General features: G+C 42.4%; 1 protein-coding gene across 1 annotated transcript in view; it reads left to right on the plus strand.

The window, feature by feature from the left end:
* The window catches only part of LOC125455149 (glycogen phosphorylase, brain form), a 100,189-nt gene extending 88,087 nt beyond the window's left edge, over window positions 1–12,102 (plus strand). Inside the window, exons 16-20 of the mRNA XM_048536824.2 lie at window positions 2,630–2,771; window positions 3,155–3,362; window positions 7,101–7,235; window positions 9,251–9,317; window positions 11,025–12,102. Coding sequence (XP_048392781.1) covers window positions 2,630–2,771; window positions 3,155–3,362; window positions 7,101–7,235; window positions 9,251–9,317; window positions 11,025–11,177 — 705 coding nt within the window. The 3' untranslated portion in view covers window positions 11,178–12,102. The remainder of the gene's footprint in view (window positions 1–2,629; window positions 2,772–3,154; window positions 3,363–7,100; window positions 7,236–9,250; window positions 9,318–11,024) is intronic.
* The last annotated feature ends 3,985 nt before the right edge of the window (window positions 12,103–16,087 follow it).

Genomic DNA, 16,087 nt, shown 5'->3' on the forward strand with positions numbered 1-16,087 from the left:
TTGTCATCCTCTCGGCACCTTTGCTTCAATAGTCCCCACCTTCCCGCTCATCTACAACATCTCATCATACCTTTTTTGTGACAGAAATGCTGGAATAGCTATACACATTTTTTCCCAATAATATCTTTATACAATCTACTAATCAATCATCTATTAACATGTTTCCATAGTTTCTGCCTTTCAAGTGTTGTTGGGTGTTCTTCTTCCTTGAGTAGTGCTTGCCCTGTAGCTCCAGTGTGGCTGCTGGAAGGCTGCTGACTTTCAGAAGGTAAATGAAACCCTTGCAGGATGAACTTGTGCACCTAGAAAGCCTAGCTTCTAATTGCACTGTCTGGGCTGGCTGATTGAGAGACAACAATACAGCATTGAAGAATTAGTGTTGATATCTGAGTGGGATCTGCAGTTTTGTGCTCAGTGGTGCAAATGTCAATCAGCATTAGAAATAGGGACAGGAGAACACCGCTCCTGTCGAGGCTATTCCTTTGTTCAGTATGATTATGAATGAATTTGGGCTTCTACTCCTGTTTTTCCTGCCTGTTTCCTTTAATCTCCTACCAACCTGTCAAGTCCTTTAACAATCCCACATATTTCACTGAGGTCACATCTCAATTGTCTAAACTCCAGTCCCTGTTTAGTCTTTGCTAACTCCGGGGGTCAGTTTAACTCCATTGGCTGGATGGTTGATTTATGAAGTAGTGTAATGCCAATAGCATGGTTTCAATTCCTGAGGTTATCATAAAGGACTCTCCTTCTCAACCTCTCCCTGCACATGAGGTACAGTGGCCCTCAGATTAAATCATTACTAGTCACCTCCCTCTAATGAGACATAAGCCCTCTGGTATGGTCAGGCTATGTTAACACAATTTTCCTTTGTGGTGGAGGAGAAGATACCTTGTGGAGCCACCCTCTTGACCATGCATACAATTCTGTTTTCTATTGGTGTCTGCAGGAAACCGAGAAAAAGGTCCCAAAAAATGGGCAGATGTTTGGTAATATTAAGAGTACATTCATAGTGATCATCATAGGAGAGGAGCATTGCAATGGACCGTGATTCTTGGTTGCTGTGACTGGAGGTTGGGGCATCACAACAGGAACAGTTGTGGTCCTCACCAGCTAGGGCCAGGATTCTCTCCTTGTGGGGTGTGAGGAACTGAATATTGAGCACCCCATCTCCTGTCTTCTTTCTTTCTGCTTTATCACGGGCTGTTGTCTCTCCTGGAATGAGATGGGACTGGGAGTAAGTGCGATGAAGGTGATGAGCACAGCTGCTGGTGCTGGAGAGGGACAAGTGGTGAGGTCTCAAGTAGGTGGTGCAAAGGACACGCAGGGTTGGCAGCATGGGGGATTGCGTGGGTGAGAGCAAGTGAGGGAGGATGTGAGCAGTAGAATGAGTAGTGGGCAGTGATTGCAGTAGCAGAATTAGTGAGTGTGAGGTAACACTTAACATGCCCCATTCTACAAATGTAAGTGACCACCTTGTGACATTGATGCTCCGAGGGAACATATAGTAACACCACAGTGACCCAATTGTCAACCTCTGACCAGTCTGGTGGGGCCTGTGACGGGGCTATGATCTCCTCTGCTAATGCTGAGGGAAGTGGACAGCCCTCCTGTGCACTTCCTCATTATTCAAGACCTCAAGGTCCCTGTTGGCAAAGTGGCGTGCCAACTTCCTCTGTCCACGGCATCCAGGAAAATTCCTGGGTCCAAAGAATTATCTTTAAGACTGACAGTGCTTAGTCTGGTATACAACTATGTTTTAAATATGGCCTTGGTGCCAGGAATCCTGTGATAAACCTGCAATAGTGACTGCTTCTGCCTGTGGCAAGAGTGAAGATATGACCAGCAGAATGCCATGATTCCTAGATAATGAGGAGTGTTTTAGAATGAGAAAAATCTTGGCCAGGGCTCATGGAGAGAAATTCGATGTGAAACTCCAAAATTGACATGGTGGTGTTTTCTAAAAGCTAAGTGAAGTTGTTAGTATCTCTACCCTGAGCTTATTTCCTCTGACTTGAGCTGGTACAGCTGCAGTTGGTTTCCTTTCAACAGAGTTCAATGTAGTTACTAGACACTTACTCCCTTAATCTGATTTCTCTCCTTGAAACACACAAACTGCCAACCAAACTCGTTATGATTTTGACTTCAGAATAACTGCATGAATTTCCTAGAGCCAGTGTCAAAAAGACCTTCACGCATTGGTATGCTTACTGACTGATACTGGATTGTTCTGTATTTCTCTGTCATTGGCTGCCTGTTGCTAAGTAACACGTTTTTTTCTTAAGTACATGAAACTCTTCACCTCAATGTTTTAAAACATATTTTAAAATGCATGTAAACAAAACAGAGCTTCATACCTCTTGGCACCAAGCCACAAAAACACTCAAATTACACTAAATCTTATCTCGTCCTTAACACGCAAAATACAATCTATAAATTGAACCTGTACACAAGTCTCTGTCTGAACATATTTTATATAACAATGCTATTTTCTGACCATTCACCAGCTAGTCTATTTATTTTCATGTATCTATTTTGCTGGTGAGGCTACTGGTTGTCTCTGGTACCTTACTGCCTGTATGTTAGGCCATACTACCTGTTCATCCTGTTTTGCCCTGATCGTTTACAGGCAGCTCCTGGCTACCACATGGCCAAGATGATCATTAAACTTATAACATCCGTTGGAAATGTCGTCAACAATGATCCCATTGTGGGTGACAGACTGAAGGTCATCTTCCTGGAGAACTACCGGGTGTCCCTTGCAGAGAAAGGTAAATGATATCTTCACATTCTTCCAAATTGCTGTGCTGTGGCAGCTGTGCATTCAGCAGTTTAGAGCTCTGGAATTCCCTTACTAAATCTCCCCGCCTTTTAATAACCTCCTCAGAGCCTACCTGTACATCAGGTTTTTATAACATGCTGCAACATCACCTTTTATGTCTTATCCATTTTTGTCCAGCTGTAGTCATGTGCAGGAGTTAAAAGCACTTTAAATGTACTGAAGATGCTATATAAATCCAAGTTTGTATTGTAGGGAGAAGTTACAATTTGAAAAGATCAACCTAGAAAAGGATAAACAAAGCATTGCAAATCTTTAAAACAATAGTGCTAACCTGTTGCTTTCTTCCCCCTCTTCCTTCATGTCTCATAACAGTGATACCTGCATGCGACTTGTCTGAACAGATTTCAACGGCTGGTACAGAAGCCTCTGGCACGGGGAACATGAAGTTTATGTTGAATGGAGCCTTGACAATTGGAACCATGGATGGTGCTAATGTAGAAATGGCTGAAGAGGCAGGAGAGGAGAACCTCTTCATCTTTGGGATGAGAGTGGAAGATGTTGAAGCACTTGATAAGAAGGGGTTGGTAATAAGTTAACAGCTGCACCGCACTCTTTGGCTGTATTCAATAAAGAGATCATAGTTCCACTATGGAGACTCGAGCACAAAATCCAGGCTTGTGTTCCATTTCAATATGCTATGTTGCCATGCCAGACATGCCATCATTTAGAGATAATGGGAACTGCAGATGCTGGAGAATTCCAGGATAATAAAATGTGGGGCTGGATGAACACAGCAGGCCCAGCAGCATCTCAGGAGACAAAAGCTGACGTTTCAGGCCTAGACCCTTCTTCAGAGAGGGGGATGGGGTGAGGGTTCTGGAATAAATAGGGAGAGAGGGGGAGGCGGACCGAAGATGGAGAGAAAAAAAGATAGGTGGAGAGAGTATAGGTAGGGAGGGGATAGGTCAGCCCAGGGAAGACGGACAGGTCAAGGAGGTGGGATGAGGTTAGTAGGTAGATGGGAGTGCGGCTTGGGGTGGGAGGAAGAACAGGTTAGGGAGGGAGTGACAGGTTGGACTGGTTTTGGGATGCAATGAGTGGAGGGGAAGAGCTGGGCTGGTTGTGTGGTGCAGTGGGGGGAGGGGACGAACTGGGCTGGTTTAGGGATGCAGTTGGGGAAGGGGAGATTTTGAAACTGGTGAAGTCCACATTGATACCATTAGGCTGCAGGGTTCCCAGGCGGAATATGAGTTGCTGTTCCTGCAACCTTCGGGTGGCATCATTGTGGCACTGCAGGAGGCCCATGATGGACGTGTCATCTAAAGAATGGGAGGGGGAGTGGAAATGGTTTGTGACTGGGAGGTGCAGTTGTTTGTTGCGAACTGAGTGGAGGTGTTCTGCAAAGCGGTCTCCAAGCCTCCACTTGGTTTCCCCAATGTAGAGGAAGCCACACCAGGTACAGTGGATGCAGTATACCACATTGGCAGATGTGCAGGTGAACCTCTGCTTAATGTGGAATGTCATCTTGGGGCCTGGGATAGGGGTGAGGGAGGAGGTGTGGGGGCAAGTGTAGCATTTCCTGCGGCTGCAGGGGAAGGTACCGGGTGTGGTGGGGTTGGAGGGCAGTGTGGAGCGAACAAGGGAGTCACGGAGAGAGTGGTCTCTCCAGAAAGCAGACAGGGGTGGGGATGGGAAAATGTCTTGGGTGGTGGGGTCGGATTGTAGATGGCGGAAGTGTCGGAGGATGATGCGTTGTATCCGGAGGCTGGTGGGGTGGTGTGTGAGAACGAGGGGGATCCTCTTGGGGCGGTCGTGGCGGGAGCGGGGTGTGAGGGATGTGTTGCGGGAAATACGGGAGACGCGGTCAAGGGCATTCTCGATCACTGTGGGGGGAAAGTTGCAGTCCTTGAAGAACTTGGACATCTGGGATGTGCGGGAGTGGAATGTCTTATCGTGGGAGCAGATGCGGCGGAGGAATTGGGAATAGGGAATGGAATTTTTGCAGGAGGGTGGGTGGGAGGAGGTGTATTCTAGGTAGCTGTGGGAGTCGGTGGGCTTGAAATGGACATCAGTTACAAGCTGGTTGCCTGAGATGGAGACTGAGAGGTCCAGGAAGGTGAGGGATGTGCTGGAGATGGCCCAGGTGAACTGAAGGTTGGGGTGGAAGGTGTTGGTGAAGTGGATGAACTGTTCGAGCTCCTCTGGGGAGCAAGAGGCGGCGCCGATACAGTCATCAATGTACCGGAGGAAGAGGTGGGGTTTGGGGCCTGTGTAGGTGCGGAAGAGGGACTGTTCCACGTAACCTACAAAGAGGCAGGCATAGCTGGGGCCCATGCAGGTGCCCATGGCCACCCCCTTAGTCTGTAGGAAGTGGGAGGAGTCAAAAGAGAAGTTGTTGAGGGTGAGGACAAGTTCAGCTAGGCGGATGAGGGTGTCGGTGGAGGGGGACTGGTCTGGCCTGCGGGACAGGAAGAAGCGGAGGGCCTTGAGGCCATCTGCATGCGGAATGCAGGTGTATAGGGACTGGACATCCATGGTGAAGATGAGGTGTTGGAGGGAATTGGAAGTCCTGGAGGAGGTGGAGGGCGTGGGTGGTGTCACGGACGTAGGTGGGGAGTTCCTAGACCAAAGGGGAGAAAATGGAGCCCAGATAGGTGGAGATGAGTTCGGTGGGGCAGAAGCAGGCTGAGACGATGGGCCGACCAGGGCAGGCAGGTTTGTGGATTTTGGGAAGGAGATAGAAACGGGCCGTGCGGGGTTGGGGCACAATGAGGTTGGAGGCCGTGGGTGGGAGGTCACCTGAGGTGATGAGGTCGTGAATGGTGTTGGAGATGATGGTTTGGTGCTTGGGTGTGGGGTCATGATCGAGGGGGCGGTAGGAGGTGGTGTCGGAGAGTTGGCGTCTGGCCTCGGCGATGTAGAGGTCAGTGCGCCATACTACCACTGCGCCACCCTTGTCTGCAGGTTTTATGGTGAGGTTGGGGTTGGAGCGGAGGTCTGCCCGTTCTGCGGGGGAGAGGTTGGAGTGGGTGAGAGGGGTGGAGAGGTTGAGGCGGTTAATGTCTCGACGGCAGTTGGAGATGAAGAGGTCGAGGGAGGCTAGGAGGCCCCAAAACCAGTCCAACCTGTCTTTGCCTCCCTAACCTGTTCTTCCTCCCTCCCACCCCAAGCCACACCCCCATCTACCTCCTAACCTCATCCCACCTCCTTGACCTGTTCGTCTTCCCTGGACTGACCTATCCCCTCCCTACTTCCCCACCTATACTCTCTCCACCTATCATCTTTTCTCTCCATCTTCGGTCCGCCTCCCCCCCCCCCCCCCCCCCCCTCCCTATTTATTCCAGAACCCTCACCCCATCCCCCTCTCTGATGAAGGGTCTAGGCCCAAAACGTCAGCTTTTGTGCTCCTGAGATGCTGCTTGGCCTGCTGTGTTCATCCAGCCCCATATTTTATCATGCCATCATTTAGATTGGATATTGGACAAAAGCCCCATCTATCTTTGCAGATCCAGCTGCGGAAATAAGAGTTTCAGGGAGCTTTTCCCAAATGCCTTAGCCAATATTTATCCCTCAATTAACACCATCAAAATAGATCATCCAGTCATGATCATGTTGCCATTAGTGGAACTTCCCTGTGCACAAATTGACTTCTGTTTCCAGTGTTACAACTGATGTTATTTCAAAAGTGCTTCAATGTTTGTAAAACACATTGGAAAATCCTGAAATTGGGAAAGGTGTTCCAGAAATCTTTTATTTATCAACACATTTCTCAGTTTATCTATCTGTTATCATTTTACACAATGAAAGCAATTGTGAATTGTATATTGTCAGTTTGAAACTAAAGTTCCTCAGGGCACTGACTAAATTTTATCACCTCAGTGTTTCTCCTGTACAACACAGGAAGAAGCATTGCTCCTGTCATTCATGCTGTGTATTTTTTTTATGTGATGTAAGTGAGCATCTGCAAACTTTAAATGGCCCCTTTGGGCCAGGAAGTGACTTATCTGCATCATGTTATGCATAGATAAGTAAATGAATTTGAAATGCAGATCAGCAATGAAGAACAATCAAACTTGTAACATCAAATGGCCACTTTTTTGTTTTTAAAATTCCGTAATTATTCCTATGGGTGACTAGAGTTTCCTCCTTCTGGTCATTACAGGTCTACCCGCAGCATTCAAGACCAATGCTCATCACTACCTTCTCAAGGGTACCTAGGGACTAGCAATAACTCTAGCCAGCCAGTAATGCTACATCCCATGAATGAACAAAAAAAAACTCATGTACATATTACACTTTGATTTTGCATTCCATGCAGGTACAATGCCAGAGAATACTTCGAAAAGCTGCCAGAACTGAGACAAGCTATGGATCAGATCAGTGGTGGTTATTTCTCCCCTAAGGAACCGGAGCTGTTTAAAGACATAGTTAACATGTTGATGCACCATGACAGGTAACTTCGGATAGATACCCCCACTGATGGATTACCCAATGACACAGATGGGAGCTGTACTGCATGAGTAATCAAAAAACAAGTTCAAAACAATCTCAAAAACCCAGCGACTTCCCTGATACCCTTAATGCAAACATAGAAAATAGGAGCAGGTGTAGACCATTTGACCTTTGATCTTGCTTCTCCATTCATTATAATCGTGGCTGATCTTCCAACTCAGCCTGTTCCCTTTAGTTCTCTAAGAACTATATCTAACTTGAAAACATTTAATATTTTGGCCTCCACTGCTTTGTGGCAGAGAATTCCACTCCCGGTGAAGAAATTTCTTGTCAGTTCTACATGGCCTACCCTGTATCATTAAATTGTGGATTCCTTTTTATGTTAGCTGCCAAACTATTCAACTTTTGTATTTTTGCCTCTCTTGTTTCACTTTACTTCTGTATACGTTTTATATACAACTCATTTTTGTTCTTGTCTTGATGAACTGCTATTTATTATTTGTGTCATTGCTGATTCATCCAACTCCCAAACTATTCTAGGAAGATCAGGTTTTACATGCCCTCCATTTTCCCCCTTGGGGATGTATTATACTGCAACAAAACTATTTCCTCTTCAAAAGCTGTCCATTTTCTCCATTACATTTCTGCCCCTTAGACTTTGACTTTAGTTTACCCAGACTAGATCCCTCAGTCATTTTCCCTTCCTTTTGTTAAGTATTTTCAGTCTACGCTCCTCCTACACATGACTCCTCCTCCACATTTTTAAACCTCTAATTTCTTTGTATGATAACAAAGTGTGGGGCTGGACGAACACAGCAGGCCAAGCAGCATCTTAGGAGCACAAAAGCTGACGTTTCAGGCCTAGACCCTTCATCAGAAAAGGGGGATGGGGAGAGGATTCTGAAATAAATAGGGAGAGAGGGGGAGGCGGACTGAAGATAGGTAGAGGAGAAGATAGGTGGAGAGGAGAGAGATCAGTCCGGGGAGGACGGACAGGTCAAGGGGGCGGGATTAGGTTAGTAGGTAGGAAATGGAGGTGCGGCTTGAGGTGAGAGGCGGGGATAGGTGAGAGGAAGAACAGCTTAGGCAGGTGGGGACGAGCTGGGCTGGTTTTGGGATGCAGTGGGGGGGACAGGAGATTTTGAAGCTAGTGAAATCCACATTGATACCATTAGACCGCAGGGTTCCCAAGCGGAATATGAGCTGCTGTTCCTGCAGCCTATGGGTGGCATCATTATGGCACTGTTTAGCATCAAATCCTCCACGATTATAAGCCAAATCACAATTAACACCAGTATGTACACATGCATTCCGAATGTTACAGTCCTTTTGTATTTTCTATTATCCTACCTGATTCTTTATTATTACTCTCTCCCATCTTCTGTATATCTTGTTTCTACATTTTAATGCTGTGTACTTATGCCTATCCTCCTGTACGTGTGATTAAATCCTCTCATCAGAGCTGTGGTTTTGCCTACCCACAAGGACATTGGTACTAACTCTCCATTCAATTGCAACCCATTTGCCTTGAAAACGTCCTTCCTGCCATGAAATTATTTACTCACCTTAACAAGAGCCCCAGAGATACTAATGACATTGAACCCAAATATTAGATATCTAAATATTTAACCTGTATACTATAGGTTCTGCCGTTCCACTGATTTGGATTTGACATGAAAGACTGCCTTCACCTCACTACAGAATTCCTAACATCAACAAATTCTGTTTTCATTCCAGTTATGATTTACCCAAATCTGTCTCTTAAACTTTGTGTTCATCCATCAAATATTAATTTAGTTGAGGTTTGAAAAAAAATGGAGTATTCAAAAGGTTTTTTGGCACTTCCTGAAATACAACTCATTTGAAAAATTGGACCAGACATTCACAAGCTAAATTATTTGTTCCAATTAATCTGACTTTATTTAAGTACCGGTGTATTTAATCTGCTTCTCTTTGGTTCAGTTGTTTGCAGGATCATGTATTCTGCGCGTAATCTTGACTTTCATCCCTTTTCAGGTTTAAAGTGTTTGCTGACTTCGAAGCGTATGTCAAATGCCAGGAGAAAGTTAGTAAGCTTTATCAGGTGAGATTACAGTGGATCTTGCTGTGTTAATGATGTCTCCAATACACTTGATGAACCACCTCACCTACTCTGATCTATATTGCAGGGGATTGCATCACTTGACCTTCTCTATTTGTGCCCCATTGCCTTCCTCATTGGTAACCTGGTTCATCAATCATTCACTAGTAATAAGTAGTTAAAACATTTTCCAATCTTGTGTCATCTAAAGCTTTTATAATCTATTGTGTGGTTTGACCAGTCCAGCAGAGACACTATATATGTTATTGGCAGGTTTATTGAAGGACGTTCTGTAGTTATTCACTGCCAGTATTACCTTACACAGAAAAGAGGATTCATGTCCAGTATTACAGATCTTGCTGTGGCCGCATAAAGGCATGTTGACACAGTTAACTAAATGTGAACATGTCAGACAGTGGAAGAGAAAGATTAAAGATAAGGCAGTCAGGAATTTATAAAGCAGAGAGAAAGGGAGAAAAAGAATCTTTTTAACCAAGCAACTAATGAGGTCTACAGAGAAGTGAGTTGAATGCTTGAGGATTGGTTGTTTGATTTGCAGTAATCAGAGTTTCATGCTTATTGCAGAGAGAATTATTAGTGTTGGAATATCGAACATTTTCACAGGTTCAGTCTATGACTATTATTGAAGTGCCACAAATTAATTTTATATAAGACCTTGGTGATTGACCAACAGAGGTGATTTTTTTTTTCCATCAGCCACTGCTGGATTTGAATTCACTTCTCTCCTCGATATCCTGATTATTTCTGGGAAATAAAAAACATGAACTTTGCATTGTGAAGTTAGGTGATCTTGTTTACATTTCCTTCACTCCAATCAGGTAACATTCGACTGAGTTCTGTTTTACATGATCTAAAACTGCAGCAAATAAAATAGAGGCAGTCCTGATAATTGTTAGTTAACTCGGGCATTGATAAGTTAAGGAGGAATTGGATTCAGTAAAGGAAACCACTAGTACACATAAGATGGGATGCTGGTGTGTGTTTCATAGAATACTGTCAGATGTGTTTTGGTTTAGAATACTGATTATTGATCATTCTAGGGTACTAATCAACACTAAAAGATGATTAAATCCTGTATGCAATCTTCATAATATTTCTTTTCACTGAGTAGTCACAAAAATAAGAATTTTTTTCGTAAGTTTGAATCTTTGGTCTAATAAATAGAAGGAAATCAAGAACCTTTTAAAGTAATGGCAAGCTTCACACAACCAATCACATCTGAAGCCTGATTACTTTTCTGCCGACCACCACACAAAACAAGATTATTCAAAGTCAACATGTTTTGTGCAAATAGTAAATTATCTGTAAATAACTATATAATGTACAAGTCGTATATGTATCCCACTTTTAATGTTTCAGTCTGGTACCTATTCTTGTCTGAGTGTTTTTCTGGGTATCTGGTCCTTTTTCTCTCTTTTGGGTTAGTGCCTGTTTGTCTTTCAGCTCTATGCCTGTTCTTGTCTACTTGTGTTGGTGCCATGCTGTTCCGGTCTGTTTATTAATGTCATCCTTGTTCCTGTTTGTTGGGGCTGTGCCTGTTAGCATCTGCTTGTGTCACCTGAGTGTGCAGGTCATGGCCATTCCAGTTCCCAGCTTGTGTGCACGTGTCAGTGCCTCATTTATAACAACAAGTGGATTTTCTGGGTATATGTTGCAAATCAATAAGTAGTGTTCTTTGTCTGTTCACAGAATCCAAAGGATTGGACCAAGGTGGTTATTAAAAACATTGCAAACTCTGGCAAGTTCTCAAGTGATAGAACCATCAAGGAGTATGCCAGAGAGATCTGGGGGGTGGAGCCTTCTGATGTGAAGATTCCTCCTCCTAATGAACCGAAGGCCTAGTTTGCACCCACTGCTGGTCTTGATAACAAGCTATACTGATGTGTTTTTGTCTAATACCTCTGTCAGATTCATGTTTATTATGAAAATAGCCTTGCATTAGTTTTTTTTTCCTTTCTAAATGCACTTGCCTTATTAAAACGTGTTTAAGCAAAAAGTTATTCAATGTCTGTTACTTAAATCAGCTTACTTTTTAAATCCAGATTTCTTTAATATAATCATGGATTTGTCTGTTCTTTAAAGGGTTAACATTTAGAGCCTGCAGTTTTTTGGTTTGCACTAGTTTAGAGATCATAGTGTCCAGTACGCAGAGCTCAATTTAAAATTATCACGTGGAATAATATTTCTTCTACAAATACCTTTAACAGACTGTGTGCCTGTACCACTTTTAATTTGATGGTTGTTCTTGTACAGTATTTGCTTACTTGTAAGGTAACTGTAACAAGGAAACCTTTGTAAATGAGGATGGAAACAATTTTTACTGAAATTGCGTGCATTCAGGTGACAAAGGCTAGAACACGTGGTGAATCCCTCATTCAATTCATGGTCTGGCCTGCCTTCATGATTGATTTTTTAGAAATTACAATTGACTTCACAATTCAAATTTACCTTTGTTTTACTGCCTGTCTGCTTCACTAATAATGATCCACTGAACTCGATTAGTTATTGATGCCTTTGTTCTGTCCAACTGGTTAAGGATCCCAACTTGCTCAATTGATTTTGGCTTTTGTATAGTAAGCAGTTTTTTCTTAAAGTTGCTTTAAGTCAAATCTGCATGGTTAAACTGTGTTAAATTTGAGTGGATTGAAACTGGGACCTGGCCTGTTCAGAGTTCTTTCTACCTCTGGTTCAGCATTCCCAAAGTCTCTGCAGCAAGAAAAGGTAAATAGAAAAACAAAGGAAAATAAAACTATAAACATTGCTAAAAGGAGACTTGAAGTTGAATCTGTTCATCTTGCACTCATCAGAACTAAAGACAAACAAATCTTATCAAAAAGACACCATTTTATACGGAGAAGAGCATGTGGATTGGTTGAGCCATAATTGGCTGTATGCAGTTTGCCACCTGACCTTATTGCTGGATATCACCAGCACTATTGGAGGCTAGAGAGTTGATGAGTCTCTAACAATGCCGATCTTGTCTAATGCATGCCCTGTGCACTGTAACCTGTATGTCTCTAAGTCCTTTTGACCTGTACACCCTTGCTTACTATAATCTGCCTGTACTACTTGTAAACAAAGCTTTCCACTGTACCTCAGTACATGTGACAATAAATCAGTTAACCTTCATTCACAACCAGGCAGGTAGATTCTAAGTGGTCAGAAAATTTGCCCTGGGGCAGTTCAGCAGAATTGGCTCTCTGTACAATCAGTGTTTTTCAAAAAGGTGCAACATAGAAATTCCTTTTGCCAACATAAACCGGGGACTTGAGTATTTATGTATTTTGCATATGCTACATGCACTGTAAGCCTGCCTAATGATCTAACATTGGTTTCTGGTGTGTCATGCTGAATGCAGTCCAAACTGGTTTTAAAGCATGATTTCCAATACCAAAATCACAGCTAATAGTGGACATAACTTTGAGGCTTGTATGTACAGCTGGTAGCAGCCTGATTGTGTTTGACAAATGGGGGGTGCACCAAGCCATGTTTAATTTTTGAGACAAATGTTCTATATACCATAGAAATAATAGCTTCTATAAGGGAAGAAAGAGACATTAACTACAGAATCTAATCTGAAAGAATTTGAACCCCTTTAGATATCCAGAAGTATCTTAACTTAGTTGTGCATAGCAACTCCTGGACTTTTGTTGCTGACCTAACAACAAAGTGCAACAACAGGAATGTCAGTCACCTGTTCTGTCGCTGGAGAAAGGAAACACTTGCCAGGAAACTGGTGAAAATTCCTTTGCTATTCTTCAAAAGTGAAATGGGAGCTATTGTGTACACTTGAAGTAGCTAGGGCTTTGTTTAATATTGCATCTAAATGGTACCTGCAACAGTCTACGTTCCTGACTAACTCTATTGATTCAGGTTAATGCACCAATGTTGCAAGCACAGCCACGGACAGGTGACAGGGATGTCTATTTGCTCTATGTTTAGACATAATTCTTTGACCAAGAAGAAAACTCTGCCACCTTTTTTAATTGGATACATTGGGCCTGTGGCACAGGCATGGTGGACTGAAATATTCTGGCACAGCAGAACTATGGTGTTTATAACATTTGCAAGATTCAGCAATTTTTAGCAGTTGCTTACAATCTGTACAATTCCATTTTAAGTAGTGAGAACAATATTGGTGAAGATTTCCAGTGGTGCAGAAGAGTCTCACACTTGGTACAATTTACATAAAGTTTACCACCATTTTAGCTGAAAATTAATTTGGATAAGTAAAATGCAGACACTCTGTCCCTCCTTTCTCTTCCATTCTTGTTTCACTTTCCTCAACTTTGTTTTTCCCTCCTTTTGTCTCTGCTTATTCACTTGCTTTTGTCATCTGAGTTGCAATTTTTTTTTCCTGAACCAACTTTCATCCTGTTTCACCAATCTGCAGAGTCTGACAAGTAGCAAAAGAGAAACAAAGGAGTCAAAGTAGGATTTGCAGCAAAGGAAGAATGCAGCAGAAATAGTCTGCATTTGCAAGAAAAAATAGGAACCAAAAAGGAACTAGAAGCAAGCATTGGAAGGATACAGAGATGGGAACCTAATGGGATCACTTGTCATAGTAGACACGTGTATCAAACCATGAGCTTATAATAAAAATCAGATGAATACAAGACTCTATATGAGCTTATTTTGTAATTATACAACTAAACCTACCCAATTTAAGGTTAAAAAATGAACATGAAAATGTAAAATTAAAGCTAACCCAATCGTCTGAATTTGTACCACATTCTACATCCAACTGTATCCGGTAGATGGCACTCCCTATCAGTATATCCTGTTTTGATACTCTCATGTTTCATGAAGCAAAACTAGCCACTCTGCATCTATCCTATAGGCAACTGCTATCAAACGGTTCATAGATTTCTAATACATACTGTTAGCACCACAATGCACTTTGAAACACCCATCCAATCAATCTCCCTATTCACTTGGACTTCCCTGTAGCTCTGCAAACTTTCCATATGCGTATCTAATTTCTTTTGGAAAATTATTATGGCAGCTCCTTCCACCAAAAACATTGGTTAAATCAAAACTCACTGGGTCAAAAATATATTTGCTGTCTTATGTTCTGGTTTCTGTAACATATGCTGACAAGGAAGTTGAAAAAGAAAAGACAGCCAATATCATTCAATGCAATATTCACCTTCAGACCATGCAGATTATCCAGTAATGTGAAACAGTCTTTTTTGAGAATCAACCTATCAAAGCCAATATCTAACTAGCAAATTGCCACTAATAATGCCTCTTAGTCATAGGGTCATAGAATACAAAAACAGACCTTCCACTCAATTACCAGTGTTCCTGAACTTTTCCGACTTCTCGTTTACATGCTGCCCTTCAAACTTACACTTTCAGATGATGACAGTAAAGTGCCAGTCTCCTAAGTCCCTAGAGACTGTTTTCTCATTACAAAGAGGCAATGAATGTTGAGTTTAAGCTAAGGGCCACCATGCATCATGCAAAGTCAAGACATTTTGCATTCACAGTGATCTTAGCGTATAAGAGAAGAGAATCAAAATTCTGAAGCTGGTGTCAATTTGCGTCTCAAATGAGCTAGTCAGGCAACTGGGCTAACCAACCCAGTTCATACATTAAGATTTAAGTGTTTAAACATCTCTTGTTTCAACTGCTTCATTAAGAGGTTTTGACTTTAGCTGTCTAAAACGCAAGTTGTTCCCTCCCCACATCAGTCTGCCTGTTTTACCTCACTTACCCCTAGTACAGGCTTAAAGTCTACCTCTTTGCCCCATTGTCCAAATCATCATCTTGCATGACTCACCATCATAAATGAGGCATTATAATACAAATTAATTAAGTCCCAATGCATCTTTTCGAAAATTAAGCTAAAATTTCCAAACTACCATGGAAAGTTGCAAATTGCCATCAGCAGGGGAGGATTTGAACACATCTGAATTATTGGTCCAATAATAATAAATTGTTTATTTGGGATTAACCAAACAAAATTTAATTTGGAGCAGAACAGAAGACCAAAGACACCTGGGTTAATTCTATTCTAATTTTTTATTTAACCTTTTTTCCTAATCATCCTGCTCAGAACTGATGTTACTTACACACCTCTAACACCACCATAAGTCAGGATAAATTGACTTTGTCCTCCAACTAATTTCACTACAGATGGGAGTCAGAGGTCCAGAACCAACCTTAGAGTACCACTGCCACCCTATTTTCCATCACATACCTTATACGCTTCCCTGAAATGGTGTGCATCTGCTTCCAGAGAGCTACATGAGGAAATGTGTTTGTCAAAAGGCATGTGTATCCTATCTAAATAAGCTCCACACCTCAAAGATTCCTCCATCATCTTGGCTGGCCCTCAACAAGTTAGATTGTCCTGCCAGAGAGCTTGGGTGAGAAAAGAATGAGAGTAATTAATGTGATTAAATCTAACATTTCTGAATGGAACTAAAATATATTTCTTGTAAATATGGGTTATTAACATCTGTTATATCAGGATGGATTTTCCACTGACCATTTTAGAATGCACCTTAACAATTAGGACCAAAGAAAATGGCATATTTCTCTTCAGTCATTAAATTTAGAGGTTCCAACTCATTTTGTCGGGACAAAGAAACTGATAGAGGAGAAATTGTTTAAATAAAACAGTGCAATTAAATATCCAGATCATCAGTTTTATTACTGTCCCAACTGAAAACTTTCCCAACAAACAAGATCAAAGTACAGCCCTTAAGAACACCACAGTAACACCAGTTTGTTGGGTGGGAGTT

This window comes from Stegostoma tigrinum, chromosome 9 (assembly GCF_030684315.1).
Source record: "Stegostoma tigrinum isolate sSteTig4 chromosome 9, sSteTig4.hap1, whole genome shotgun sequence".
NCBI classification, from domain to species: Eukaryota; Metazoa; Chordata; class Chondrichthyes; order Orectolobiformes; family Stegostomatidae; genus Stegostoma; species Stegostoma tigrinum.